At 45.7% G+C, this 26,160-nt stretch overlaps 9 protein-coding genes across 9 annotated transcripts; 2 read left to right on the top strand and 7 right to left on the bottom strand.

Annotated features, from left to right (window-relative positions):
- Positions 1 to 1,971: 1,971 nt before the first annotated feature.
- On the bottom strand, positions 1,972 to 3,202 carry AOL_s00043g621 (uncharacterized protein; the record flags this gene model as incomplete). Its single annotated transcript, XM_011121107.1, has 2 exons — positions 1,972 to 2,823; positions 2,894 to 3,202. The coding sequence occupies 2 exons, from the start codon at positions 3,200 to 3,202 to the stop codon at positions 1,972 to 1,974; spliced, it is 1,161 nt and encodes a 386-aa protein (XP_011119409.1).
- A 516-nt stretch (positions 3,203 to 3,718) lies between these two features.
- On the bottom strand, positions 3,719 to 4,722 carry AOL_s00043g620 (uncharacterized protein; the record flags this gene model as incomplete). The annotated part of the gene is made up of 2 exons (XM_011121106.1): positions 3,719 to 4,585; positions 4,666 to 4,722. The coding sequence occupies 2 exons, from the start codon at positions 4,720 to 4,722 to the stop codon at positions 3,719 to 3,721; spliced, it is 924 nt and encodes a 307-aa protein (XP_011119408.1).
- Positions 4,723 to 5,209: 487 nt separating this feature from the next.
- On the bottom strand, positions 5,210 to 6,280 carry AOL_s00043g619 (uncharacterized protein; the record flags this gene model as incomplete). Its single annotated transcript, XM_011121105.1, has 4 exons — positions 5,210 to 5,631; positions 5,712 to 5,781; positions 5,851 to 5,878; positions 5,982 to 6,280. The coding sequence occupies 4 exons, from the start codon at positions 6,278 to 6,280 to the stop codon at positions 5,210 to 5,212; spliced, it is 819 nt and encodes a 272-aa protein (XP_011119407.1).
- Positions 6,281 to 7,431: 1,151 nt separating this feature from the next.
- On the bottom strand, positions 7,432 to 8,991 carry AOL_s00043g618 (uncharacterized protein; the record flags this gene model as incomplete). The annotated part of the gene is made up of 4 exons (XM_011121104.1): positions 7,432 to 7,917; positions 7,992 to 8,129; positions 8,241 to 8,362; positions 8,445 to 8,991. 4 exons carry the CDS (start codon positions 8,989 to 8,991, stop codon positions 7,432 to 7,434), a joined length of 1,293 nt encoding a protein of 430 aa, XP_011119406.1.
- A 1,825-nt stretch (positions 8,992 to 10,816) lies between these two features.
- On the bottom strand, positions 10,817 to 11,981 carry AOL_s00043g617 (uncharacterized protein; the record flags this gene model as incomplete). The annotated part of the gene is made up of 4 exons (XM_011121103.1): positions 10,817 to 10,966; positions 11,040 to 11,565; positions 11,638 to 11,719; positions 11,816 to 11,981. 4 exons carry the CDS (start codon positions 11,979 to 11,981, stop codon positions 10,817 to 10,819), a joined length of 924 nt encoding a protein of 307 aa, XP_011119405.1.
- Positions 11,982 to 12,786: 805 nt separating this feature from the next.
- On the top strand, positions 12,787 to 13,526 carry AOL_s00043g616 (uncharacterized protein; the record flags this gene model as incomplete). The annotated part of the gene is made up of 2 exons (XM_011121102.1): positions 12,787 to 13,108; positions 13,213 to 13,526. The coding sequence occupies 2 exons, from the start codon at positions 12,787 to 12,789 to the stop codon at positions 13,524 to 13,526; spliced, it is 636 nt and encodes a 211-aa protein (XP_011119404.1).
- Positions 13,527 to 14,123: 597 nt separating this feature from the next.
- Positions 14,124 to 14,617, bottom strand: AOL_s00043g615 (uncharacterized protein; the record flags this gene model as incomplete). Its single annotated transcript, XM_011121101.1, has 3 exons — positions 14,124 to 14,214; positions 14,318 to 14,528; positions 14,608 to 14,617. The coding sequence occupies 3 exons, from the start codon at positions 14,615 to 14,617 to the stop codon at positions 14,124 to 14,126; spliced, it is 312 nt and encodes a 103-aa protein (XP_011119403.1).
- A 1,043-nt stretch (positions 14,618 to 15,660) lies between these two features.
- On the bottom strand, positions 15,661 to 16,285 carry AOL_s00043g614 (uncharacterized protein; the record flags this gene model as incomplete). The annotated part of the gene is made up of 2 exons (XM_011121100.1): positions 15,661 to 16,176; positions 16,277 to 16,285. 2 exons carry the CDS (start codon positions 16,283 to 16,285, stop codon positions 15,661 to 15,663), a joined length of 525 nt encoding a protein of 174 aa, XP_011119402.1.
- Positions 16,286 to 18,362: 2,077 nt separating this feature from the next.
- AOL_s00043g613 (uncharacterized protein) lies at positions 18,363 to 25,495 on the top strand (the record flags this gene model as incomplete). The annotated part of the gene is made up of 5 exons (XM_011121099.1): positions 18,363 to 18,560; positions 18,646 to 18,816; positions 18,898 to 18,992; positions 19,064 to 23,984; positions 24,047 to 25,495. 5 exons carry the CDS (start codon positions 18,363 to 18,365, stop codon positions 25,493 to 25,495), a joined length of 6,834 nt encoding a protein of 2,277 aa, XP_011119401.1.
- Between the last annotated feature and the right edge of the window lie 665 nt (positions 25,496 to 26,160).

Below are 26,160 nucleotides of genomic sequence, written 5' to 3'. Positions count from 1 at the left end.
TCAAGCTTTTCTCGAATAGCTATTTTGAAGCTGGCAGTTCAGAGGAATCTAGACAGTGCGGTCGGAAGGTAGTAGTCACTGTCTAGTAAAGAGAAGCGAGGATCGGTGGGAAAGGAGGCGGGAAATGCGATGGGTCTGTGTCTACTGGAAAAGCGATGGTTCCAGTAAACTTTAAGTGTGTCTTGTCATTTCCCACGGAGTGAAAAAAACGAGAAAACCCGGGAAGCTCTTTAGTCGAAGTCGCACAAGCAGGAGTATACCAGTATATCCCAGAAAAATATCGGACGGTCGGTCGGTTAGGGTGGTGGTTAGTAGTAGGTAGCAGCTGGGTAGTGGCGTCAAGATCGAAAGAACGAGAGAGGTGTCGTTACCGAGTACTTGGCGGGCGAAAAAGCTGTCGGGAAAAGTCGAAAGGCAGGTCGGAAAGCCAGAAAAGGGAAATACGTTACCTGGGTCGATAGTCGAGGGAGGCTGTCGAAGTTCCCGGGAATATGTCGTCGCCGTCGCTGGTCGAAGATATGTCGGTGGTTGGTGAGGGGCGACGACGACTTTTGCTCTGGTCGGAATGTCGGTGGTGGAGGAGGTGGGTGTGATGATGATGAGGTTGAGAACGACGAAACAGAAAAAGGCCTCTTTGGAGAGTTTCGGGAGGGTGGGATGACTACGGAGTACATAGCAACAGAGTGCAGACCAGCCAGCAGGTTTCTTTGGCTCGCTCGCTCGCTCGCTCCTTTCCTTTTTCCCTAGCCAACCATGCATTGGACTGCTTCCCCTGTCACCGACTTCTTCTTCACCTCGCTTTACCTCACTTTAGATGTAATTCTCCCTCACTTCCCAGTCTAGCTGGCATCACATAGTATGTAACATGTGTGTACCTACATACACTCTACATAAGTTGCCGGAAGTCTATGCCTGCCTACATACATAGTACATACATTACATGGACAAGCACATGTATTGTATCCATTTTCCTCCGACAGCCAGCTCAGAGGGCCCGCCAGCCAGCAGGGGAGCTATCAGTGACTAACCCAGTAACTATTAGTGCCGTGCAGCCCATTGCTTGTTATGGCGATAAGCGAAAACAGTAAACAACGCATCAGGCAACACCCGCACGCCCTTGGATACCGTCTATAGACACACTAACAGCCCAAGTAGACACTCTGTTGACATACGGCCGGCATGCATACATACATGTATGTATGTATGTGTGTACATACCATCTACAGATACTTACAGGACTTACTCTTAAAGTAGGTTAGGTAGGTACATCCATACTTACATATGCACCTCATAAGGACCGTGCATCATGAATGATGTAGGAAACTGCGTGGGTGCTTGCTGTCCCCACACATTGATTGAAAGAAATTCTGGTTAATGAGCTTGATGCAGGCCGGGCAGCCACTCCGCATCGTCCACCTTGCTAGCCAGCATTCCTCGCCCTCTACATCTGTATACATGCGGCACTCAAATGTTAAAATTACTACCCCTCCGCCCGCTCTCCTTGAAACAGTTGAACGGGTCCCTGCCCGCTGTCTAATTAAACTCGAAAAAATGTGAGGTCGAGGTTCATTCCGTATGAAGATCAAAAATAGGCAGGGCAAAAAAGAAAGCCTTGCACGGAACGACCAGGTCAAAGGGTTCGAATTATGTACTTACGTCAGGTGCTGATACGCTGATAACAAAAAAACCCTACATCAAGTGCAACGTGGGACAACCGATTACGGCACCGGAGATATTGATATAACATGCAGAAAACCCCATACCACATTGTAAAGCAATACACACAAAGAAACCACAAAAGAACAGAGAAAAGCAGACAGAAAGGTTACAATGCAATTATCTTTTTTTTTTTTTTCTTAAAAAAAAAAGACCATACGCCTCCTCTTAAGGAAGAAAAGGAAAAAAACAAAAGGCGCTTTTTAGACAACAAAAAACAAAGGAACATCATGATCAGAGCTCAAGATATCGTCCCTAAAGTTCATCCCGAACTCGTTGTGCCGCGCTCTTTACTTTCTCCGTAGCACTCGACGCAGCGCTTGAAACAGAACTAGCCAATGGTGTCGAGGTTCCGCTAATGACACTAGAAGCACTCTCACTGATCACACTGGCAGCACTCTCGATACTCTTACTAGCCTCGTTGACAATCGATCCAGCGACAGAAGTAACTGCAGCTGCATTCTCGCCAACTACATCCGTCGCTTGAGCATATGCCTCTGCCAATGTAATCGAAACCTTCTCTCCAAAGCTTAGCTCGGTACCATAGAACATCTCGCTCAACTGTGTTCTTGCGGATTCCAATGCAGAGTCAAGTCTTGCCTGAGCGGATTGGGCATATGTCTTTTCCCTTCCATAAAAGGCGGCGGAGACCTGATCACTGATTCTGGAATTCAAAGAGGATGCAACAGACGATGCCGATGACGCCGAGTCATCAACATAGCTGCTGGCCGAAGAAAACCCCTCCTTGACAGCTTCACCAGCAGCAGATGCACCTTCTTTGACGGCATCACCAGCCTCAGCAGCACGGTTTCCAACATAGTCAGTTGCCTGACTAACAGTTCCTCCGATAGTTTCAGTAACCTTTTGGAAAGTCCCTTTCGGTGTGCCGTAGATTGCAACGCTGATCTGTGTTTTAGCCGTGGAAAGAGCATCTTGAACTTGTGACTGCACCTTTTCGGCTGGTGACAGCTCACGACCGTGAACGGCAGCTGAAACCTTCTCAGCAGCTTCAGAATACCTTTCAGCAATCTTGGAGGTAACAGATTCGACAGTACCGGTCTCTGATCCATAGACTGCAACAGAAGCCTCGGAGACAGCAGCAGCGATCTGTAAATTATCAGCCATTAGCCAAAGACCTATTCTCTGACATCATTTCTAAAACACTGGGGATACAAACCTGTGAGCTGGCAATCTGCAAGTAGCTCTCTATAGCAGGTGGAGGAGTCATCATGACATCCGCCGCAGCTCTCGTGAATGAACCATATGCATCGGCGGCAGCATCTGTAGCTCTAGCAACAATGGTAGGTTGGGTATACAACGAGTTTAAACGAGAGTATACAGATTCAGTAAAACTTGGAGGTTTGCCGGAGACCAGTTCGCTAACCAAAGCTTTCATCTGCTCATATCGTTCGTCAAGCTCTTCTGATGCAGATTTCGCAGTTACAAGGGGGGCTGCAAGAAGCAGCAAGGTCGTTTGTAGACGCATTTTTTTGAGATCTCTTATTTTCTTTTTTTTTGTACTGAAGATAGAGGGTGTGAAAGTTATTTGAGTAGTATCTTAAAGAAAGCGAAAGGATGATATCGGTATTAAGTATATCAATATCAACTCTACACCAGAGTATTGATATCGAATGGTCGACTTTTGTGAAACGTAGTGGTGAGAAGGAAGAGGAGAAGATTCCAAGCAGGTAGGAGATAAATTCGACAGATGGGACCTAAAGCCAGCTTTACAGGGTTGGATAGCTAGATAACACCACTGGCCTGGAAACAGAGTACTTATGTCATAACCAGAAGATCCACTGTCGCCTTGACTACAACCATACAACCCGCTCTTGCACAGGGTTGGACTTTATGTCGTCATAGCGCATCACCAGATCCAACACGCACCCTGCGTTACTAGTAACAAGCTCGAGATCACATGACTTGGCTTCACATCTCAACTCTCCTCTCGAAGTACCTCTTGAGTAGCTCTCGTAGATATAATCTAGCATCAAGACTCAGCCTATATAAACGGCAATATATCCCCTCCATACTCCAACCACTCCCACTCCCCCCTCTTATCCCCGTCCTCCAACCCCTCCGCCCTCGTCACAACAGCCAAACAATACCCCCCTTCCAACCCCTCCTTAACCACCCTCTCAACCTCAAAATACCATTCCCCCGCCCTCCTCTTCTCCCCCGTCCCGATCCAAACCTCAACATCATCAACCCTCTCCCCGGCTTCAACCCTCCCCGCAACCCCCACCAATCCAAACTCCACAGCCGTCAAATCAGTAACCAACCCCGTCCCAACAGCCTTAACATAAGCTTCCTTAACCACCCAATTCAAATGTACCGCTTTAACCACCCCTTCCACCTTCTTTCCCTCCTCATCTTCCCCGCTTAAACCAGCAGCAGCAGCGTAAATAACCCCCATCTCCCTCCCAGTAAACACCTGCGCCTCTTCAAACCCCCCAGCCCACTCCCTCACCCCTTCCAAAGTCCCCTCTACATAATGCGGCCGTTTCTCATACTCCAATACGTCAACCCCAACTCCACCACCTTCATCCCCACCATCCTCACCATCCCCACAATCTTTAGGCGGTAATAGTCGTGATATAATCCCAACTACACTCCCATGATGTGAAACATTATATTCAAGTCCTTCAACCCCATCATCGTCATTACCGATAAATACCGGTCTACCACCAGTTATACCCCCAAAGTGTTTGACAATCCGGACATCACGGAATGGAATGTGACGGTATCGGCATACGATCAAATGTTGGAGGAGTTGGGAGCCTAAAGCTAGTTTTCGATCGTTAGGTTGGTGGTATTTGAGGATGTTCTCGTGGGTTGGGAGTGGGAGGTGGTTTAGTGCTTCGTTGAACTTAAAAAAATGGTATTCCCGTTAGTTTTTCTCCCAAATTGATGGGTTGATGAAGAGGAGGGGGGAAGGGTTTAACTTACCTCCTCAGGTGTATTCCACAGAGGCTCTACGTTCAATAGCCATCTTATTAGAGGCATTCGGAGCGAGATGGTTTCTATGCAGTCTGTTCTTTTCAAGAGTAAAGAAATAGAGAATAGAAAACAAGAAGAAGAAGAAGAAGGAAGCGAAAGGTACCTAGTCAACGAATCGCCGAAATCCACAACCAACACAGAGTTCGCCTGCTCCACCTATAAAAGAGAATGCATGATATAAAATTGTTCTAGTGAAGTGACTACCACAATAACAATGAACAAGTACAAGAAGAAGAAGAAGGGGAGGAAGAAGATGAAAGTGAGAGAAGAAAAGGTACGTAGAGGGTATGAAAAAAAAAGAGTAAAACAGAAGACGCATCTATATACGAAAATCACCGTCTAAACAAACTCCCATCATCCCCCCTACCTAAGTACCTAGGTACCAACCTACCAAATCTCGACAATTCAAGATTCTCTCTCTCCTTTAAAAACGTTACAAAAAACGCTTCTTCTACCCTATGCGCATGCCAAAGAATAAAAAGAAAGAAACAATCTACTGACTCTTCTTCTTATCCCCCAACCCCATCCCCTCCAACTCCTTCACCATACTATCCCTAACCTTCTCAACCAACTTATCAACCTCCTCTTTCGTCCCTTCCAACCCTTCAGTCTCCACCTTCTCCAAAATCTTCACCCTAATCGTCCCCGGTCTAAAAGTCTTATCCTTCAAATTCAACACATGGCTATAATTCTGAATAACGACAGGAACAATAGGAACCTGTGCTTGAACCGCCAGATGGAATGCGCCTTTCTTGAACGGCAGCATTATCGTTTCGGTGGTATACGATCTCGTACCTTCCGGGAAGATCCATGCCGATTGACCGTTCGATTTCATCTGCTTGATGGCGTTGTCGAAGGCGGAGAGAGCGGAGGTACGGTTCGCACGGTCGATGAAGATGGCACCGCTAGCTTGCACTATAATATTCGGGGTGGCAATACGTTAGATATCGATCGAGTAGGTAGCTCGGATAGGTTGGTTAGAAAGAAAGACATACTGAACCAGCCAAGGAATGGGGTATGCTTCAAACTGCTCTTCGCACTGACACTGCAATACTGAGGAAATATCTGTTGTAACCGTCCTCACATTAGCATCGTAACCTTTTCCGTAGACAAGTGGACTTGAAATTGCCATACCCTTCCAAGAATCAATAAATCCAATTCACTAGACAAATAGCACCCCAATTAGCCCTCAAAACCACTTCTAAATTATAGACCTTCACCAGGAGATGGGAAGAGGGGAAAAAAAAAGAGGACACCCAACATACGACTGATGATTCCCCACAAAGACAACCGGTCTATCCTTCCACATGCCTTCCTCATTCTCAACCTCAAACTCAACCCCCAAAGCCGGTCCCAAAGTCCACCTGAACACCCTCCCAACGGTCCACTGCGTAATCGCCACATTCTTTCCAAATGGTGTAAGCACAATGGCAGCTGCAACACCATATAGCGCACAGAAGCACATAATCATATATGCGATGAGAAGTTTCGACGCAAAGGCCGCCAGTTTGGAGACCGTACCCAGGAGGGCCAAGGTCAGCGTGAGGAGGGCGTAGACGGCCATGAAAATTGTGAAGTAGTAGAACATCCTTAGAAAAAAAAACTAGGTTTTTGGACCTTTCTTTTTTTCCTTTTGGAACTTAATGAGGGTTTATATGCGGGGTTTTGGTATAAAACGTTAACCGGTGGTCGAGGGGAGTAGAGTAGATAGGTAGCGGAAGGAACAAGGTGTGGGCCTTTAGCTTTCGGTGTTTGTGGGGTGGAAAGACGAGGGTCGGGTGGTTTTTAGTGTTTTTTTTGTTATTTAGCTTTTTTTCACTTTGTTCCTATCTTCGTTTTTCCTTTGGTGGGTGTGGATGAAATCGCGGGGTTTGCAGTGCAGTGTCGACTAGTACGAGAAGGCTAGATTGGGTCATAGGAACATCGATATCTGTCTAGAAGGGAATCCGAAGATCTCAAGATGGAGGGAATGAACGAATGATATAAGAATAAGTATCATCTGAGCCGATGGAAAAGAGGCTGCTGTCAGGAACCATCCCGGCCATAGCCAACCAGCCAACCAGCCAGCTGCCTGCCTGCCTGCCAACCTGCCTGCCCAGTGCGACAGGTGCAGGTGGGGTGCATTAGTTACCGAGGTCTCGCGCATAAAGAACAAAATTAGTACGGTTGATATAATAATTACCAAGTACTCTTAACATGCTGGCGCTGTATTTATTTTAGTTCCCTTCGTGAATTCAAACTGTCATTAGCTACTAGATTTAAGTATGTATTCGGAAGGCCGAACCCGCGGCAAATCGGCCACAATTCGATTCACAAGATCACCATCTGATTTGATTGATTCCGAGTAATAGTTACTTCATGGAAGTACTGTGTGTAAGTACACAATGTATGATGAAATGGTTGGGTCCATCAAACCACAAGACCTGCCTGATCTCAGGGTCGGCTGCTCCTCCCGAACACATGCCGCCGACCAACCAAGACATCCAGATTTCTGTTGGGCTTGCAGGGAACAGAAGCTTGAACTAATCCGGGAATGTCTCCAGTTTCATTTGGTTTGTTCCAGTTCCAGTTCCAGTTCCAGTTCCTTATCGATCTTGCACTTGCAGGAATGTGACCGCTTCTACATACAACAAACCCAACACAATCAAAAAAACGTTAAAACTAACATGCATAAGGACTCGAATCCAAGGCGTCTTAATCAATGATAAAGGAATACTACAAGCCCTTGTTCTCGGGCTCATTGATCGATAACAACTTTAGTTCCAAAGCCTTCGGATGGACACTCTTATGATCGGGTCCATGATCAACATATGTCGTCGCCGCATTTCCAGTAAACTCTTTGGCTACATTAATAGCCCCGGAAACCCATGCAACCCTCGAGAGTCTTGCGTGAAGATCGATCAATCGTCGGTCCGGAAAACCTTGACCCTTTTTAACAACCACTCTCTTTTCGAAGGGCATTGACCCAGGCCCGAAGATTCCCCTGGTCTCTCCTGCAGGCGTGAAGATATACTCTGTCTCATTCTCCTCGTCGAAATCGAGCCACATCTGCAAACCTGTAAAACGGCGGTGTACCTCCCTGCTCAACGTCAAGCCGTTGCTGATTTCGTCAAGTTTCGGATATAGATAATCAGAAATACGACTGGTGTCATTTGCGTCGAACATGTCCAGGAGATTCCAAGTGAGTCGGTTCCTCGTTTCCTGTGTTTATCGATATTAGTGATACATCCTAGCTTCAACCCGTCTAGAACTTCGCTGTATATTCGAATGCATACTCTATAGCGGGAGTAATCCCAACCCAGGCCCCATGGGATAATATGTCCAGCTCTATAAGCCGAAGAAGTTGTACCTGTTTCCGCTTCAGTATCAAATATGCCTGTGAACGCACACGTATAATTATCCCTAGTGAGCACCTGTAATCAATTCCACCAATATTATGACAGTTAGCATATGGGCCTCAACCTTTCAACCTTCACTGCAAGAACCTCCTAGTAAGCTTGCATAGAATTCAAGAAACAACCTACCGCCAAAACAAACTCCGCATATTCCGATACTTCTACATTTGTCATTCCGGGCAAGTGGCTCCCGTCCCCATCTTGAAACGCCGAAAGATTATTAGGCGTATAAGTACCAGCCGTTCTATAAACTACACTCCCCAGTAATAAAAAAAAAAAAATCAAATCAGCCATTCAAACCACAGTGTACACCCTTAGTAAAGAAATACTCACCCGGAACAATCATCTGCATAACCAAAGAATCCGCCAACCCATTCAAACTCTCCCAAACAACCTCCAAACTCTCCCCCACCCGACGCATATACCCCTCAACCGCCGTCACAACATCTCCCAAATCACGCAACCCTTCCTCTCTAAACACCGTAGGAACCGCCGCAGCAAGAAAGATACTAAAAACAAATATCCTCTCCCCTTTCTTCGTCGCTTCCATAAGAATAGCCTCTAACAACAAAGACCGATTATATTTCGTATCCAATTCATAACTCATCGCATCAGGTCCAGCTCTAATTTCTTCATTATATTTCTTGATAAGCGTATCTACTATAGCACGTATTTTATCCGAAAAGTCTTCGCCGATGAGTAATTCGGGGCCTTGTTCGTATTCTTGGTACAATCCGGATATGTTGGAGATTTTGATGGTGGGATCGCTTTCCTTTAGGTCTTGGAAGAGTTTTGCAACGTGCGGTAGGATCTTGTTATTGGGGATCTGTCGGGGAGTACCCGGGGAGTTTTCGTCCGGAGGAGCTATGGAGGAGGCCATGGTGGCGGGGTGGTTGGGAATAGTGGGAAGGACTTGAACATTGCAGTCGATAGATCGAGTATTAGGGAAGAGCTGTATGTTTTATTGAATGGTATGCCAATAAAGCAAAGCTTTTGATATTGTTATTTATGATAGGTTTATTTGTATGATTGAATTATGAAATGTTTCTCGGAGACAGGTCGGCATGCATGCATTGGTCATCCTTCCGTGGCTTATATACCGGTATTCTAGGACGCGTACGACTCATCGATATTTTGATCTACAAGAAATATATCCAGATATAGTATGTCTGTGTATACAACACTCCCCGAATGTGGTATTTTTTTGGAATCTTTTTTCAATTGAGGCCATGAAGTCATGATTTATCCCGCTCACTTTCAGTTGATCACCCGGGATTCCCGTAAAAATATTTAAATATAAATATAAGAAAAACAATGGGGTATATACCTACTATGCTAGGAACGTGGTATTTTTCAATACCGTTCGAATCCGATTTTATTAGTAAATTTTATCCTCCAATAGCCAGTATCTATCGGAAACCCCCCTCCCTATTTATAATTACAGAACTTCTAGGTCAAATTTTTTTGTTTGTTAATTGTGGATGTTATTCAATTCCTAGATCGCCCTGGTCTCGTTCCTTGTAGGGTTATGACTGCAGACCCTCTTGTATACTGTGTCAGAAGGAGGGGTTTATTAATACCATATTAACACAGTTTTTTCGTTATAATACGGTATTACGGCGTTCAATACAGATTGGAACAATATTGAAGACAAATTTTTACTAACACGGTATATATATACGTATCCGTTTCCCTCATTTCCAGTCCACCTAGGCCCGTTAAATGTTATAACCTCTCAATTGAGAGATAAGCTATTACCTTATATAACGATAGCTTCACAAATTACTCTGTCAGTGCAAGTCCATAGTATAGTAACCGCGCGCGTCGGGTCCCCCACCTTCGTTAAATAGTAGGATAGTTAAGTTAAACAGGCATCAATTGCAATCATACTACAATCGAAGTGACCGAGGAGGGATTATATTAGTATATATTAGTTCAAATACACATGGTAGCTCCACTATAGCTATACATATCTCTTCAAAAAGCCCTCTACACTTTCTATGCGAGTTGGTAGGCTATACTTCCGTTAGTATCTGTATTAATATATGATTGTGGATAGGAAACTGAAAGGTGCAGTGGGGGATTAAACAGCAGAACTGAAATCTTGCTGTTTTTATATGTAAGTTTTCTTAGTAAGGTACGTTCGAGAACGGTATCAATGTAATTACTTATATATTATCGATGTATATAGAAAGAGAGTGGTATTGGTAATGCAGTGCAGGCTTTTGAGCATTTTATTCTCTCTTTCTAATATATAGAGCATGACATGACAGTTGCACACGGAATATAAAGGAAAGCAGGTGCTATGCACGTAATATATTCTCGCCAATCTCCAGATGTGGGAAAGCTAGGTATCTTGGTAACTTTCAATATATTTTCAAGAAAGACGTGAGGAATCTGATATCAAACATCCGCCTACTCTGATCATATCATTAGCTCCACAAAAACAAGTGGCCCCTTATCCCGAAACCATCCGCACAAAAATATACTTGTAGAATTAGAGTATCATTAAAATCTCTATATATCATCACCAAAACTTTTTAGCCCTCTCCCAAACAGGCAAACTCCGTATAATCCCGCATATAATCCCGGTAGATTTTATATACTGGAGGGGGAAAAAAGGTGTGTCCAGATATCTTTCATTAAGTCCATCTAGGAGGGTATCTACAGGGTCCCCCATCTAGTCATATACTTCTTTTTTTTTTTTAGAAGCAGAACACCTGGTGATCCAACTTGCTGACTGGCTTAGCTGGTTCGTATCCCAATGCCTTACAATGGTTCTTCATTGCTGAGACCATAGGTGGAGGTCCACAGATCAGGATCTTGACATCTGGAGCTGGAGCTGGGCACCATGCCTATAGTAATTACCAATTATTAGTATCTAGTATTGAAATGTATACCAGTAGTTTTTTTAAAAAAGAATCTTACCTTAATCATATCGGCAGTAACAAAGCCCACAGCGCCATTCCATCCTTCAGGAGCGTTATTGAGCACATAATGCACCCTCAACCGTTCCTTCTCACTCTCCGCAAGCTCATCCAAATCCTCACGTAACAAGATATCCTCTTCATTAACATTCGCAAAGATCAAATCACAGACTGTCCTATCATCTCCATTCCTCAAGATAGCCTTGATAATCTGCAACATGGGTGTGATACCGGTGCCACCAGCGATCATTCCGAAGTGTTTTACGAGACCCGAGGAATATTTGAAATGTCCCTTGGGACCCTTGACTTTGATGGTTTGTCCGATCTTGAGGTTGGCGATGTATTTGGAGATGTTACCGGTTGGGTAGGATTTTATCAGGAGTTCGAAGTAGCCTTTGTTGAGATCGGAGGAGATGGGGGTGTAGGAACGGGCGATTTCTTTGCCGTCGATTGTGGCGGCGATTGAGACGTGCTGACCGATGGGGAGGCCGAGGATGTCGTTTTCGCCGGGGAGGGCGAAGCGGTAGCTGTAGTATTGTAGGTATTTCGTAAGTAAAGGATTTCATATAAAGAAAATGGAGAGGAAGGTAGCTTCGTACATAGCAGTATTGTGGTTCAATTCCGTCTTCTCCTTCAATTGGAATTCCTGGAAGACATCCGCCTTGAGGACCTTTCGTGGGACTATCCGATACAGTTGTTAGTAAGCCATCTCCGCCATAAAATAAAACATGGAAGCTATAAGGTATATAATGAACAAGAGAAAAGGATAAAACTCACATCCACGGTAGACCTTAAACACAGCTAAGGTAAGAGCCAAAGCAACGGAATATCCGATCCACTCGAACTTCACAATCGCAGTTCCAACTACCAGAAGCCCCATGGGGATGTATAAGCCATGGAGCGGCGTTGAGATCAATGCAATCTGCTCTTCTGCCTTACCCATTGTGAGAAGTGATTCCTTGAAGCAGAAGTACCTTCTAATCTGATGGTGTGGTAAAAGGGGAAGAAGAAGAAGAATGAGACCGGAAAAGGGTTCAATGGGTAGGGAGGAAAAGAAGAGAGAAGAAGAGGAAGAGGAAAGGAAAGGATTTATTAGGAAGATGCCACGAGGGTGGTTCGGGTCTAGCTCACTGGTGGTACGAAGAAAGCTATGACCGAGGAGGACCCTTGTTGTTGTTGTATGTACCGTTCGGCCAAAGACAAAAAAAAAAAAAAAAAGAAGAAGAAGCGAATATGCGGCAGGTTTGTTGGGCCGGAAGCTTATTAGCTGTCTGAGTCTGATATTTTATTTGTTATTTGTTATTCAGGCACCCGAACAAAGATGCAGGCTCCTCGGCTGCCGACAATCCAATCCAAACAGGAACCGGATAGTTCCATTCTCATCATCATCTAGTATACAGGTACTCACAAGTGTCTTGGTACTTCATATGAGTAGTAGCTGTATCGGAATATATTTATACCACGATAGCAGCTAGCACAGTCTCTGAATCGAGTGATATAAAAAAACTTCACCGATAAGCTCCGAGTCGCCTCGTAAGCTCCATACGCCATGTAGAACAATATCAAAGAACATGCATTATGTAATTCAAAGTAACCTGGATTCGAGGCTAATACGGTACCCACAAGAACACCATCATATCCACAAGTATTGCTCACCTCTCCTAGCTATCTCTATCCAGTCCGAACATTCCTCATATACCCAATCGCTAGTAGTATAAGATATCTACTTCGAAATATATATAAAATAAATGGCCACCAAAACTCCAATCTCCACCGTCCCCTCACCGCCGCCCAAATCCGACGTCTACATCCCAACCCTCAAAGACCAAGAGATCCTCAACACACCCGAACACCTCTTCAACCTACACACCTGGTCCGACCTTCAATCGATCATATCCGAAAACCGGCTCGAGGATCTAAAACGCCGTCCCGGTGACCTAAGACGCTACCTCGAATGGGGTGCAAAGACAAGAGAGGAATATGGTAGTGTTTTAAAATACATCTTATCCCAAAGGTTGTTGTGGGAAGGAAAGTTGGAGGCCAGGAGTTCTGTACCCTTTGAAGATGAAGGTAAGTAGTTCTTTCATCCATTCTTCTCATCCACCCGTTCCTCTATACTAATACAAGTAATGATATATTATATGCTAACAAAAGAACAATTGGAAACCCCACAGAAGACACAAAAATCCTCCTAAACGACTGGCCCTACGGCGTTTCCCCAGGTATAATCCACATCGTCATCTGGACCAAAGCCGAAATCCCCGTCGACCCGGTCTCTGGCGACGTAACCGAAGAATCACGCCGTATAATCGTAGAATACGTAAACAAAATATTTATAACCCAGTTGGGACTACCCGAGGAAAAGGTACTGTGGTTCAAGAACTGGGCGGCTTTGCAGAGCGTGAGGACTGTTGAGCATATACACGTCTTGGTGGATACGAATGGGGTCGATGGAGCATTGGAGAGGATCAAGACGGTCGCAGGATGAGTTGTTACGATTTAATACGGGAGTACAACGTAGTATGTAATACTTTGGTACTGCATTTACGAGGTAAGAGATTGGGTGTTTTTGCACGGAATACATTGGTTAGACTAGCAAGCGTGTACCTGGAAGGGTTATTATAGAATATTTACAAATAGACATCTACGTGATTTACGAGAAGAATATATATAGCCTTCGGAGTGATTATCTGGCAAGCAGTGCTTTATTCGTGTGATCATAACCAAAGTCCCTTGATGTGAAGAACGCCCACCAGCCCTATAATAACAATAAGAGGCAAAAGGAAAAAAGCTGTAGCAATACACAAGACGAAGATGGAAAAAAAGTGCAACACCTCCCGCGCAATTGCAAAACAAGTCCCGACCGAGTCTTTGTAGTAGTAATAATGGATGAAGGGATGAGGGGTATAGTGTAAGATTTCGTCAATTGTTATTTGGTCATGACATTACATCCCGGTTGAGCAAAAGACTTGCAAAGATTAACAGGTCCTTGTGCTTTCTAATAGAGAATAATAAAGGAAACCCGGAGGAAAGTAAGAACAATTGCGAAGGAGAGCAGGTCCAAGCAGTATATGGTTGGAGATGCTTAACCACCGAAACCGTAGAGGGTACGTCCTTGACGCTTGAGGGCATAGACGACATCGAGGGAGGTAACGGTCTTTCTCTTGGCGTGCTCACTGTTTGATAAGAATGTTAGAACGTGTTCGCGACCCTTTTTTTTTTTTTTTTTTTTTTTTTTGACAAGGATGAGATGGGATGAAGTTGGACGGAATAACTTACGTGTAGGTGACGGCGTCACGGATGACACCCTCGAGGAAGGTCTTGAGGACACCACGGGTTTCCTCGTAGATCATAGCGGAGATACGCTTGACACCACCACGACGGGCGAGACGACGAATGGCTGGCTTGGTGATACCCTGGATGTTGTCACGAAGAATCTTTCGATGACGCTTGGCACCACCCTTTCCAAGACCCTTTCCACCTTTTCCGCCTGTATGAAAGAGATACCAGTTAGTCTCGTGTATTGAGGAAGATGAATGTATATTAAGGATGGTAAGAGTAATACATACGTCCAGTCATGTTGATAGATTTGAAGGTTTAAAAAAAAAAAGTTAGGTTTATTTTTAGAGTGGTGGTGTTGAGGTTGAAGATTCGTAGACGCGTATTGGTTGTTTAGTAAAAGAAGAAGTATAAAAGGGGAGGAAAGAGAAGAGAGGAAGAGTAAGAGCAAAAAGGGCGGGGGGACTGGCTGGATTAAATAGCAAGCGAGCGGACAGCGCCAAATCAATACAATTTTTGTTTTATTCTTTGTTAATTACCAAAAGGTCAGTTAGTTCTTGTCATGCCAGTCAAACAGCTCTCAAATTCCTCACCAAACGCCAGCCGGCCTGAACTCCCATAAGGTGTGCTGGAAACCAGCACTTTTTAACCCCCCAAAAATTATATGGTGGTTTTTGGTCGTTTTACGCTGCAAAGTGATCACATGATCTTGAAACAGAGCAAACCTTCCTGTTTTGGTATTAAACAACAACACGAGCTGAGACATGCGCCATCTGAACCGGGCTAGCTCCTAAGTTACTGTGGGAAAAGCACGCGAACCGCGCGACCATAAACAACGGTTTGTTCCTGTTTCCGTTCCTGCGATCAACTGCTGCGTGGATCCTTTTTTAGCCGTTTTTCTGCAAGAAGGCTTTTCAACCACCACACATCCACACGTAGAGTATTTACATACATGCCCACCCCACACCCGCACATCGCATATCGCACATACCCGCAGGATCCAGATCTGTTAGGGAACGTGAAGAAGAAGATGGGGTATCGTGCGGTATTTAAATGCACACCGATACCTATAAGGCCAAAAATACCATGTCAAAATAATTGAATTGCTGTCGCTTTGAAACCATAATATTGTTTTCGCCTTCGCATTACAACATTAACTAGAAAGTCGACTAATCATGACACATGTGATAATTATTGTACCTATACAATAGAGTGCAATAAATGTTATACTATTATCTCTCGTCCAATCGAAGCATTTTTTTTGTCTCCAATAAATAAAAAAACACACATAAAAGGCTAAATATTAAGAAATTGGAGAAGAAGTACAAGAGAAACGTAGGTATCTATCTATACCGAACGTTCTTGCCCTCAGAAGTTCGTTTCTCCATCTTCGCCTGTCTCTTACTACCACCCGCTCCAGGTGCAGCTATATCATTCGCAGCTCCTCCCAATCCACCAAGCGTATCTCTCATACCCGTCGCTGCCGTATATGCTGCGTAAGCCCCGTACACCGGGATAACAGCCCACAGCCACCAAAGCGATTCTCCAAACACAGCGACAAGTGTCAAACAAGCCCAAGTGACATAAATCACATCCCACATCATCTCCATCATCCCACTGGAGCCAAGGTCGTCACCGGCTTTACGAGCATCTTTCGGACGGCCTATACTTTCGAGGTAAAGCTGGATACCGAGGGCTGGGGCGTTAAAGATGATGTAACAGTATATTGAGGCTTTTGTGATGGATGAATAGTGATAGACGAAACGGTAGAGGATGAAGAAGAGGTTGAAGGCGAGAGAGATGAGGTGGAGGTTGTTTAAAGAGGATTCATTTCTTCGGGCCGTGGCTTTTGCTGCTTTCTAGATTCCGATGTTAGTTCCGTGTACCCGGTTTATACTGATTTAGGGATGTTGACGAGTAGAAGTGGGGATAGATATAGGAAGGGAAGGGAGGGCCTACCTGCGCCATGGCTGCCGTAGATGCTTGTTATCTGATAGCGAGAACAAAAAGGCGCACCTGGAATATAGGGTGGTGTTTGATCAATTGAGTTATAAGTGTGCAATGGGTGTGCAATGGGTGTGTAATGGTTGGTTGTGGTTTGTGGTTTATGAATTGTGAATTACTACTATGCAGGACCTTCCGGGTGGCATCCACGACAACGTCATCGTCGCTCTGTCGCTTAACACCACGCTGTCCAAAGAGAGCAAGTGATCACCTGACCGGAAACTCCATGTTGAGCTCTGTTACTGTTACACATCTCATATTTTCCCTGACGTCTTTGTGAGAGGATTATCGAAGGCTTGCTACATTGCTGACGTGCATACGTATGCTATACTGTATATTGGAACTGGTGGTAAGTGGCGGGATTTATAGTACAGCGAGTGTGAATTATATTCTCAGCCAAGTCTCTCGATTCTTGAGCTTATCGCAATCAGATCGATTAATTATAAGCTTGTCGTATTGAATTTCACGATTCAAGATTCAGGTTACGAGAAACGGACGAAAGGAGTCAATCCCCCCCTTTTTAATATTAAATATCTCGAAACTTCTTTCTTTTTCTTTAAAATATGATCTTGTTTCGAGATCCCAACCGAAATGGATCTTCTTGGTTCGGCTTGTTAGGTTTTCGATGTTCCAATTTTTTTGATTTGATATTGCATTGCTAGAGCATGTTGGGGGTTCAACAGAAATTTCTAAATTTTTGTTTTGGGGCGGGAATGCATGGGAAATCGATCTAACCGGGTTGCCGCTCCCCACGAAGGAATATAGCTCGGGGAGAGGGACTGAGGGACAAACGGTATCAATAGTTAATCCCCTCGGGCAGGGTGCGATAGATGGAGATTTAGATCCCTGCAGCCACTAGCACGAGTAGCTTAGCTGTAAGCCCTGCCCTGTCTGCGATCCGACCATGTATACTTATACTTGTTTAAATGGTTGTCGGTACGTACCTTGGGGCTGGTTTTGTTGACCGGCTTCGATCCCATAGTTTTAGCTTTTTGCCGGCCTCACATCCCACGCTTATCCGCGCATATACAATGTTATACACAATGGCTTCTTTGTACATAGTAGATGGATGGATGGATGGATGGATGAATGATATACATGTCCTTGTACACCTCGTAATACATTCATCGTCCCGATATCCTCCCCGAGTTTCTCCACAGCGGCCTGTCCAATATCCGCTGGGACAATATTGATTGCAATCGATCATATCGAGCTAGCTAGCTTTCCCCGGTTGAGCGAAAGATTATCCAACCCCACCCCCCTCGGTTGGTGAACTCCGATTTCAACCTAACTGAGTGCACCGAACTATGATGTAGCGAAAGTACTGTACGTAACTAGGTGACCCCGTGCATTATCAATTGCGTACCAATTGGACGGATGTTTTTGCCCAGCCAGTCCAGTCCAGTCTAGATGTATGTATGTATGTATGTCTGGCTGTAAGTGGGTGCTGGCAATCGATATAATAGACCTTACCCTCCCCCTCCACAAACAGCGACACCTCAACCGCTCTCACTTTATATCATATAACCCTCTCCCATAGTCCATTTGGAGCCGTCGCTCAGGCCCAAGTTAGCTGCTGAAGCTACTATTTCATCAATTACCTCTCTCTCTCTCCTTCTCCTTCTTCTCTCTCTCTCTCTCTCTCTCTTCCGTTATCTCTCTGGTCCTCTAGTTCCTAGGTTCGTCCTGTAGACGCCCCCGGAAAACGGTCTTAGCTCCTTCTATCCAACCTAATCTCCAGCTACTCCTTTCACGACCGTTCTTCGATTGCTTAGCTAGGAAAAACAACAGAAACAGAAAAACAAGGGAACCTAGATTCCATTCCGATTTTCATACTTCTCACCTGTAGTATCTTTTTAATACTCTCATAAAAACCTCCCTGGGCAATCTTTTTAAGCTTCTGTCTTTTGTCCAGTTTTGAGTCGTTATATCCCACATTCTCAAAACTCGCGTCTCACCAAGTTAAAACCGAAGTCTAAAAGGCTTCCCGTCCTCAACCGACCCACCACCAAAAAACCCACACATACACACCCATAAAACCATGTCAGCAGAATCCTCATCACCTCTTCCGCACTCTGATGCCACGGGAGAGAAGTTCGATACTCAGTACGGCTCCTCGTATGCCGCCAAGCATAAGCTCTCATCCCACTTTATCGGCGGGAATAGACTAGATTTGGCACCTTCGGGCCCTGTAAAGGACTTTGTAGCTGGTCATGACGGACATACCGTTATCACGAACGTAAGTTTTGTCAATTCTACTGTCTAAATCGCTAGTTTCCCGGTTATCGCGGTAGGAAAGCTAATGGAATTCAACTATGTTGTAGGTACTCATTGCAAATAACGGTATCGCCGCCGTCAAGGAAATCAGAAGTGTACGGAAATGGGCGTACGAGACATTTGGCGATGAGCGGGCAATCCAGTTTACCGTTATGGCGACGCCGGAAGATTTGAAGGCCAATGCTGATTACATTAGAATGGCTGATAAATACGTTGAAGTATGGGAGCTCTTCCCGTTTTTTTTTGTTGGGAGGTAGTTTTGTCGATCGACGGTATATGCTTACAATGGGTCAAAATAGGTACCGGGAGGAACAAATAACAACAATTATGCCAACGTCGAATTGATTGTCGATGTTGCGGAACGTATGGGCGTGCATGCCGTATGGGCTGGATGGTAAGAGCTGATCTTAAGCTTGATATCAATAAGTATAACCCGCCAATTCTAACTTATGATCTACAATACAGGGGTCACGCAAGTGAAAATCCAAAGCTTCCGGAGTCGCTGGCGGCATCGAAACACAAAATCGTATTTATCGGACCCCCAGGATCTGCTATGCGCTCCTTGGGTGACAAAATTTCATCCACAATCGTAGCTCAACATGCCAATGTTCCTTGTATCCCCTGGAGTGGTACTGGCGTCGATGATGTCGTGGTTGATGATGCCGGACTTGTTACCGTTGCACCTGAAATTTATACTAAGGGATGCGTTACAACTGCCGAAGAGGCGCTCGAGAAGGCGCGAATAATCGGTTTCCCAGTTATGATCAAGGCTAGTGAAGGTGGTGGTGGTAAGGGTATTCGAAAGGTCGAGGGAGAAGATGGATTCCAGGCGCTTTTCACACAGGTGGCGAATGAAGTCCCCGGATCTCCAATCTTTGTTATGAAGCTAGCTGGTCAGGCCAGACATTTGGAAGTCCAGCTCCTAGCGGATCAGTATGGTAACAACATCTCGTTATTTGGACGTGATTGTTCCGTCCAGAGACGACATCAAAAGATCATCGAAGAAGCTCCGGTTACTATCGCCAGACAAGAAACTTTCACGGAGATGGAGAAGGCGGCTGTTAGATTGGGCAAGTTGGTCGGTTACGTGTCTGCCGGTACCGTCGAGTACCTATACTCGCATGCCGAAGACAAGTTCTACTTCTTGGAGTTGAACCCTCGTTTACAGGTCGAGCATCCGACTACTGAGATGGTTACTGGTGTTAACCTCCCAGCTGCCCAGCTTCAGATTGCTATGGGTTTACCACTTCACAGGATTCGTGATATTCGATTACTCTATGGCGTCGATACCGCCTCTACTACCGAAATTGATTTCGACTTCTCATCGGAAGAGTCCTTGCTTTCACAGCGTCGTCCAACTCCCAAGGGACATACCACCGCTTGCAGAATTACCTCCGAGGATCCCGGTGAAGGATTCAAGCCATCTTCTGGTACAATGCACGATTTGAACTTCAGATCTTCCTCGAATGTCTGGGGTTACTTCTCCGTTAGTTCTCAGGGTGGTATCCACTCTTTCTCCGATTCTCAATTCGGTCACATCTTCGCATATGGAGAGAACAGATCCGCCTCTAGGAAGCACATGGTTATCGCCTTGAAGGAACTGAGCATCCGTGGTGACTTCAGAAATACCGTTCAATACCTCATCAAACTTCTTCAACTCGAGTCCTTCGAGGAAAACACCTTTACCACAGGCTGGCTAGACGAGCTCATCAGCAACAAGATGACAGCTGAGAGACCAGATCCCATGTTAGCTGTCGTCTGCGGTGCCGTCACAAAGGCCCACATTGCTAGCGAGACCTGTATCAGCGATTATAGAACATCGCTTGAGAGGGGTCAGGTGCCATCGAAGGGAGCACTTAAAACCGTTTTCCCAGTTGAATTTATCTACGAGGGTGTTCGCTACAAATTCACTGCCACGAGGTCTAGCGGAAACTCTTACCATTTGTTCATCAACGGTTCTAAGTGCGCAGTTGGTATCCGCGCCCTTGCTGACGGCGGTTTACTTGTGCTGCTTAGTGGTCGCAGTCACAACGTTTACTGGAAAGAGGATGTCGGCGCCACTCGTTTGAGTGTTGATAACATGACATGTCTTTTGGAGCAAGAGAGCGATCCAACACAGCTTAGAACTCCCTCTCCAGGAAAGCTAGTCAAGTTCCTCGTTGACAGCGGAGATCATGTCAAGAAGGGTCAAGCCTTCGCTGAAGTCGAGGTCATGAAGATGATTATGCCTTTGATTGCTCAAGAAGACGGTATGGTTCAATTGATCAAGCAACCCGGAGCGGTTCTCGAGGCCGGTGATATCCTTGGTATCCTCGCCTTGGACGATCCATCCCGTGTGAAGCATGCCCTTGCGTTCGAAGGCCAGCTTCCGAACTTCGGAGACCCACAGATCGTTGGTACCAAGCCTGCGCAAAGATTTGAACTCCTCATCAGTATTCTTAGGAACATACTTGAGGGGTTCGATAATCAAGTCATCATGGCGCCGACACTAAAAGAGCTGATTGAAGTGCTGAGGAACCCGGAACTCCCATACGGTGAATGGAGCGCACAGTTTGCGGCATTGCACTCTAGAATGCCGGCAAAACTTGGAACTTTGTTTACTACGGTTGTTGATAGGGCTAGGGGGAGGAAGGCTGAATTCCCTGCAAAGACTCTTCTAAAAACATTTGATAAGTTTATCGACGACCATTCGCAGACCGGTGACGCTTCCGGGTTGAGAGTCTCCCTTTCTCCTTTGCTTGATATCATCAAGCGATACCAAGATGGACTTAAAGCTCACGAGTTTAACGTCATTACGGCTCTCCTTGATCAATACTGGGTAACCGAGAAGATCTTTTCTGGCCAGAATACTCGAGAAGAGGATGTCGTTTTGAGACTTCGAGACGAGAACAAGGATAACATCGACACTGTTGTCCAGGCTGTTCTCTCCCACAGCAAGATTGGAGCCAAGAATAACTTGATCATTGCCATTCTTGACGAATACAGGCCCAACAGACCGAATGTCGGTGCTGTTGGCAAGTATTTCCGTACTTCCCTCAAGAAGCTGACAGACTTGGATAACCGTTCAACTTCAAAGGTGCAACTTAAGGCCAGAGAATTGCTCATCCAATGCGCTTTGCCATCCATTGAGGAACGTCAAGGTCAGATGGAACATATTCTGCGATCTTCTGTTGTCGAATCTCGTTATGGTGAGGGCGGCTGGGATCACAGAACTCCAAGCGTTGAATTGCTCAAAGAAGTCATCGATTCCAAATACACCGTCTTCGATGTCCTTCCTCACTTCTTCGGCCACTCTGATCCATGGGTCTCTCTCGCGGCCCTCGAAGTCTATATCAGACGTGCTTACCGTGCCTACCAACTCATGTCTGTCGACTACCATTACACCGACACCGAACCACCATTCATGATTACCTGGGATTTCTGTCTCAGCAAGATGGGCTTCTCAGACGCTGGATTCCCCATGCAACCCTCTACACCCGGAACACCCACTGCTGACAAAGCGAACCCATTTAAGAGAATAGGATCCATAAGTGATATGAGCTTCCTTGTCAAAAATGCGGAGTCCGAGCCTATTAGGAAGGGCGTCGTCGTACCCATCGGATATCTTGACGAGGCAGAAGAATATCTCTCCAGGGCGCTCGAATTGCTACCCAAGAAGGTCCAGAAGTTCGGAGGCGCCAGCGGCCTCATGCCCGACCTCTCCCGGAGAAGACCACAACCTCTCAAAGTAGAGGATGACGAAGATCTTAGCGGCGTATGTAATGTGGCTGTTCGAGATGTCGAGAACTTGACGGATACGGAGATCGCGGAGAGGATTTCCGCCCTAATGCAGGAAAGCACTGACGAGCTGCTCGCGCGCCATATTCGTCGTGTTACCTTCATCTGTGGCCACAGGGATGGCACCTATCCGGGTTACTTTACGTTCCGTGCGCCAACTTACGTTGAAGACGAGAGGATCCGTCATATCGAGCCGGCTTTGGCTTTCCAGCTTGAGTTGTCTCGGTTGTCGAATTTCAATATCACTCCGGTGTTCACAGAGAACAGGAATATCCATGTCTACAAGGCTGTGGGAAAGAATGTACCATCCGATCAGAGGTACTTTACCCGTGCTGTCGTCAGACCGGGCAGACTCAGAGACGACATTCCTACACCAGAGTATTTGATCTCCGAAACCGACCGTCTCGTTAGTGACATCCTCGACGCATTAGAAATCATTGGCAACAATGGTACCGATCTTAACCACATTTTCATCAACTTCTCACCCGTCTTCCCTCTTGAGCCCGAAGAAGTCTTCTCAGCCCTCGGTGGCTTCATCGACCGTTTCGGTCGTCGTTCATGGAGACTTCGTGTCACCACCGCTGAAATCCGTATCGTCTGCTCTGACCCATCAACAGGCATTGCCACCCCTCTCAGAGTCATCATCAACAACGTCTCCGGATATGTCATTCAATATGAAGTTTACTTTGAGAAGAAGAACGAGAAAAAGCAATGGGTCTTCCACAGCATTCCGTTGGAAAGCAACAGCAAGCCAGGTTCTATGCACCTTCGTCCCGTTAGTACGCCCTATGCTACTAAGGAGGCGCTTCAGCCAAAGCGTTATCGGGCACACCTTATGGGAACCCAATACGTTTACGACTTCCCAGAACTCTTCCGTCAAGCTATCCAAAATAGCTGGGATAAGGCCGTCAAGAAGCACCCAGAGCTTAGGAAGGCGATGCCGCAGCCTGGTACCTGCATTGACTATAATGAATTGGTGCTCGATGACAACTATAGCTTGGTTGAAGTCAATCGAGAGCCTGGTACTAATACCCACGGTATGGTTGGATGGCTCGTTACCGCGAAGACCCCTGAGTATCCTAAAGGCCGAAGGTTTGTGATCATCGCCAACGATATCACGTTCAAGATAGGATCCTTCGGGCCGCAGGAGGATCGGTTTTTCAATGCTTGCACTGAGTTGGCAAGGAAGCTTGGTATTCCCAGAATCTACTTGTCTGCAAACTCCGGTGCCCGTATCGGTATGGCCGAAGAGCTTATTCCGTTGTTCTCGGTTGCGTGGAATGACCCTGGAAAGCCAGACGCTGGATTCAGGTATCTTTACTTGACTCCTGAGGTCCATGCTAAATTTGAAGAGAGTGGAAGGAAGGAGGTCATTACCGAGAGAGTTGTCGAGGAAGGCGAGGAGAGGTATAAGATTACTACGATTATTGGAAGAGAGGATGGGTTGGGTGTGGAATGTTTGAGAGGTTCCGGTATCATTGCTGGTGCTACATCGAGGGCCTATGATGATATCTTTACGATTACATTGGTCACTTGTCGATCCGTTGGTATCGGTGCTTACCTTGTCAGACTCGGCCAGCGTGCTGTGCAAATTGAAGGGCAGCCAATCGTAAGTTTTACCCTATTCTGATTACACAAAATTTTGATCAATAGTTACTAACGATGTAATAGATCTTGACCGGTGCCCCGGCTATCAACAAACTCTTGGGTCGTGAAGTCTACACATCCAATCTTCAACTTGGTGGAACCCAGATCATGTACAAGAATGGTGTTTCCCATCTCACCGCATCTAACGACTTCGATGGGATTACGAAGATTGTGTCGTGGTTGTCTTACGTCCCTGATAAGAGGAACTCACCTGTTCCAATCCTACCATCTAGCGATCCTTGGGATCGTGATATCCTTTACATGCCTCCTCAAAGGGAGCCATACGATGTTAGATGGTTGATTGGTGGCAAAGAAGACGACATCGGCTTCGCACACGGTCTATTTGATAAGGAATCCTTCCAGGAAACACTCAGCGGATGGGCCAAGACTGTTGTCATCGGCAGAGCTAGACTGGGCGGTATCCCCGTCGGTGTCATCGCTGTCGAAACACGATCCGTCGAAAATGTCATCCCAGCCGATCCCGCCAACCCAGATTCTACCGAACAAATCAACATGGAAGCCGGACAAGTCTGGTACCCCAATTCGGCCTTCAAAACCGCACAAGCTATCAACGACTTCAACAAGGGTGAACAGTTACCCCTCATCATCCTTGCCAACTGGCGTGGTTTCTCTGGTGGTCAGCGTGATATGTACTTCGAAGTTCTCAAGTACGGTGCATACATTGTCGATGCGCTGGTTAAGTACCAACAACCGATCTTTGTTTACATCCCACCATTTGGAGAACTACGTGGTGGTTCGTGGGTTGTTATCGATCCTACAATCAACGCCGATATGATGGAGATGTATGCGGATGAGGAAGCTAGAGGTGGTGTCTTGGAACCCGAGGGTATCGTTGGGATTAAATATAGGAGAGACAAGCAGCTCGAGACTATGGCTAGACTCGATCCAACCTATGCAGAACTCAGGCAACAACTTCAGAACAAATCGTTGTCAGCAAGCGAGCAGTCGGATATCAAGGTTAAGATGACAGAGAGAGAGAACCTCCTCATGCCAGTCTACGGACAAATCTCCCTGCACTTCGCAGATCTCCACGATCGCGCCGGAAGAATGAAGGCGAAGGGAGTGATCAGGAAGGAACTGCAATGGTATAATGCTCGAAGATTCTTGTACTGGCGATTGAGAAGACGATTGAATGAGGAGTATATCCTGAAGAAGCTGGTTCCTGTATCGAAGAATATGACGAGAGCGACGGCACTAGAGTTACTGAAGAACTGGTACGGAGGTGAAAGTTTTGAAGGTAACGATAGGGCTGTTGCTACGTGGTATGAAGAGCACACTAAGGATGTTGCTGCTAAGATGGAGGAATTGAAGCTTGATGGGGTTGCGAAGGAGGTTGCGGGGATGTTGGGAGGGAATGGAGCTACTAAGGCCGGGGCGTTGAAGGGGATTGCGGCATCGATTGAGAAGTTGTCGGCTGAGGAGAAGGCGGCGCTTTTGGGCATGCTTTCATAGGTACTTTATTGGGAGGATACTAGCTTGATTTGTCTTTTATATGTTACTTCATGGGATTTTTTTCGGGCGTTTGCTTTCGTGGTTCCTTTGCATCGTGCTCTTTCTTTTCTTTTTGGTTAGTGGAAAATTATAGATGATGGGCTTCGATGGCCTCGATGCTGCTTGTTCACAAATGCGTGGCTACTACGTATACTTTCATACAGACCTATAGCATAAATGATAGAATTACTCTCTACTATACAATTTCCATCTAAATAACCTAAGAACATTAAGTTGTACTTCAACCAAAAAAAAACATTACAGGAGAAATGAAAAATAAACGAGCTACAGTTGATATTATATCTAATATAACTAACGATGGTGTTGATTAATATCTCCGGGAATTCAAGTCCGAGCCAGGATTTCAATATTCGCTGAGCTCCTCATCCTAAATGAATTTCCTAGAACTTTTAGGATTGAAACCCAAATAACCATAAATCCTGAATTCCTAGCATTATAACGAGCCCGTACTATTCCGCATCCCTCGTTGACATGTTGGAAATCACATACTAGGATTGGCCGGGCCTTCGCCTAATATAACAGGCGCCTACCCGGATCGTGCCACAGAACGCTACCCGTTTCCTAGGAGCCAAAACGCTGTACATTTTATATTTGTAAAAAGTCAG

The sequence above is a fragment of the Orbilia oligospora genome, assembly GCF_000225545.1.
Source record: "Orbilia oligospora ATCC 24927 unplaced genomic scaffold scaffold00043, whole genome shotgun sequence".
In the NCBI taxonomy this organism is placed as follows: Eukaryota; Fungi; Ascomycota; class Orbiliomycetes; order Orbiliales; family Orbiliaceae; genus Orbilia; species Orbilia oligospora.
This window is presented reverse-complemented; position numbering and strand designations above follow the sequence as displayed.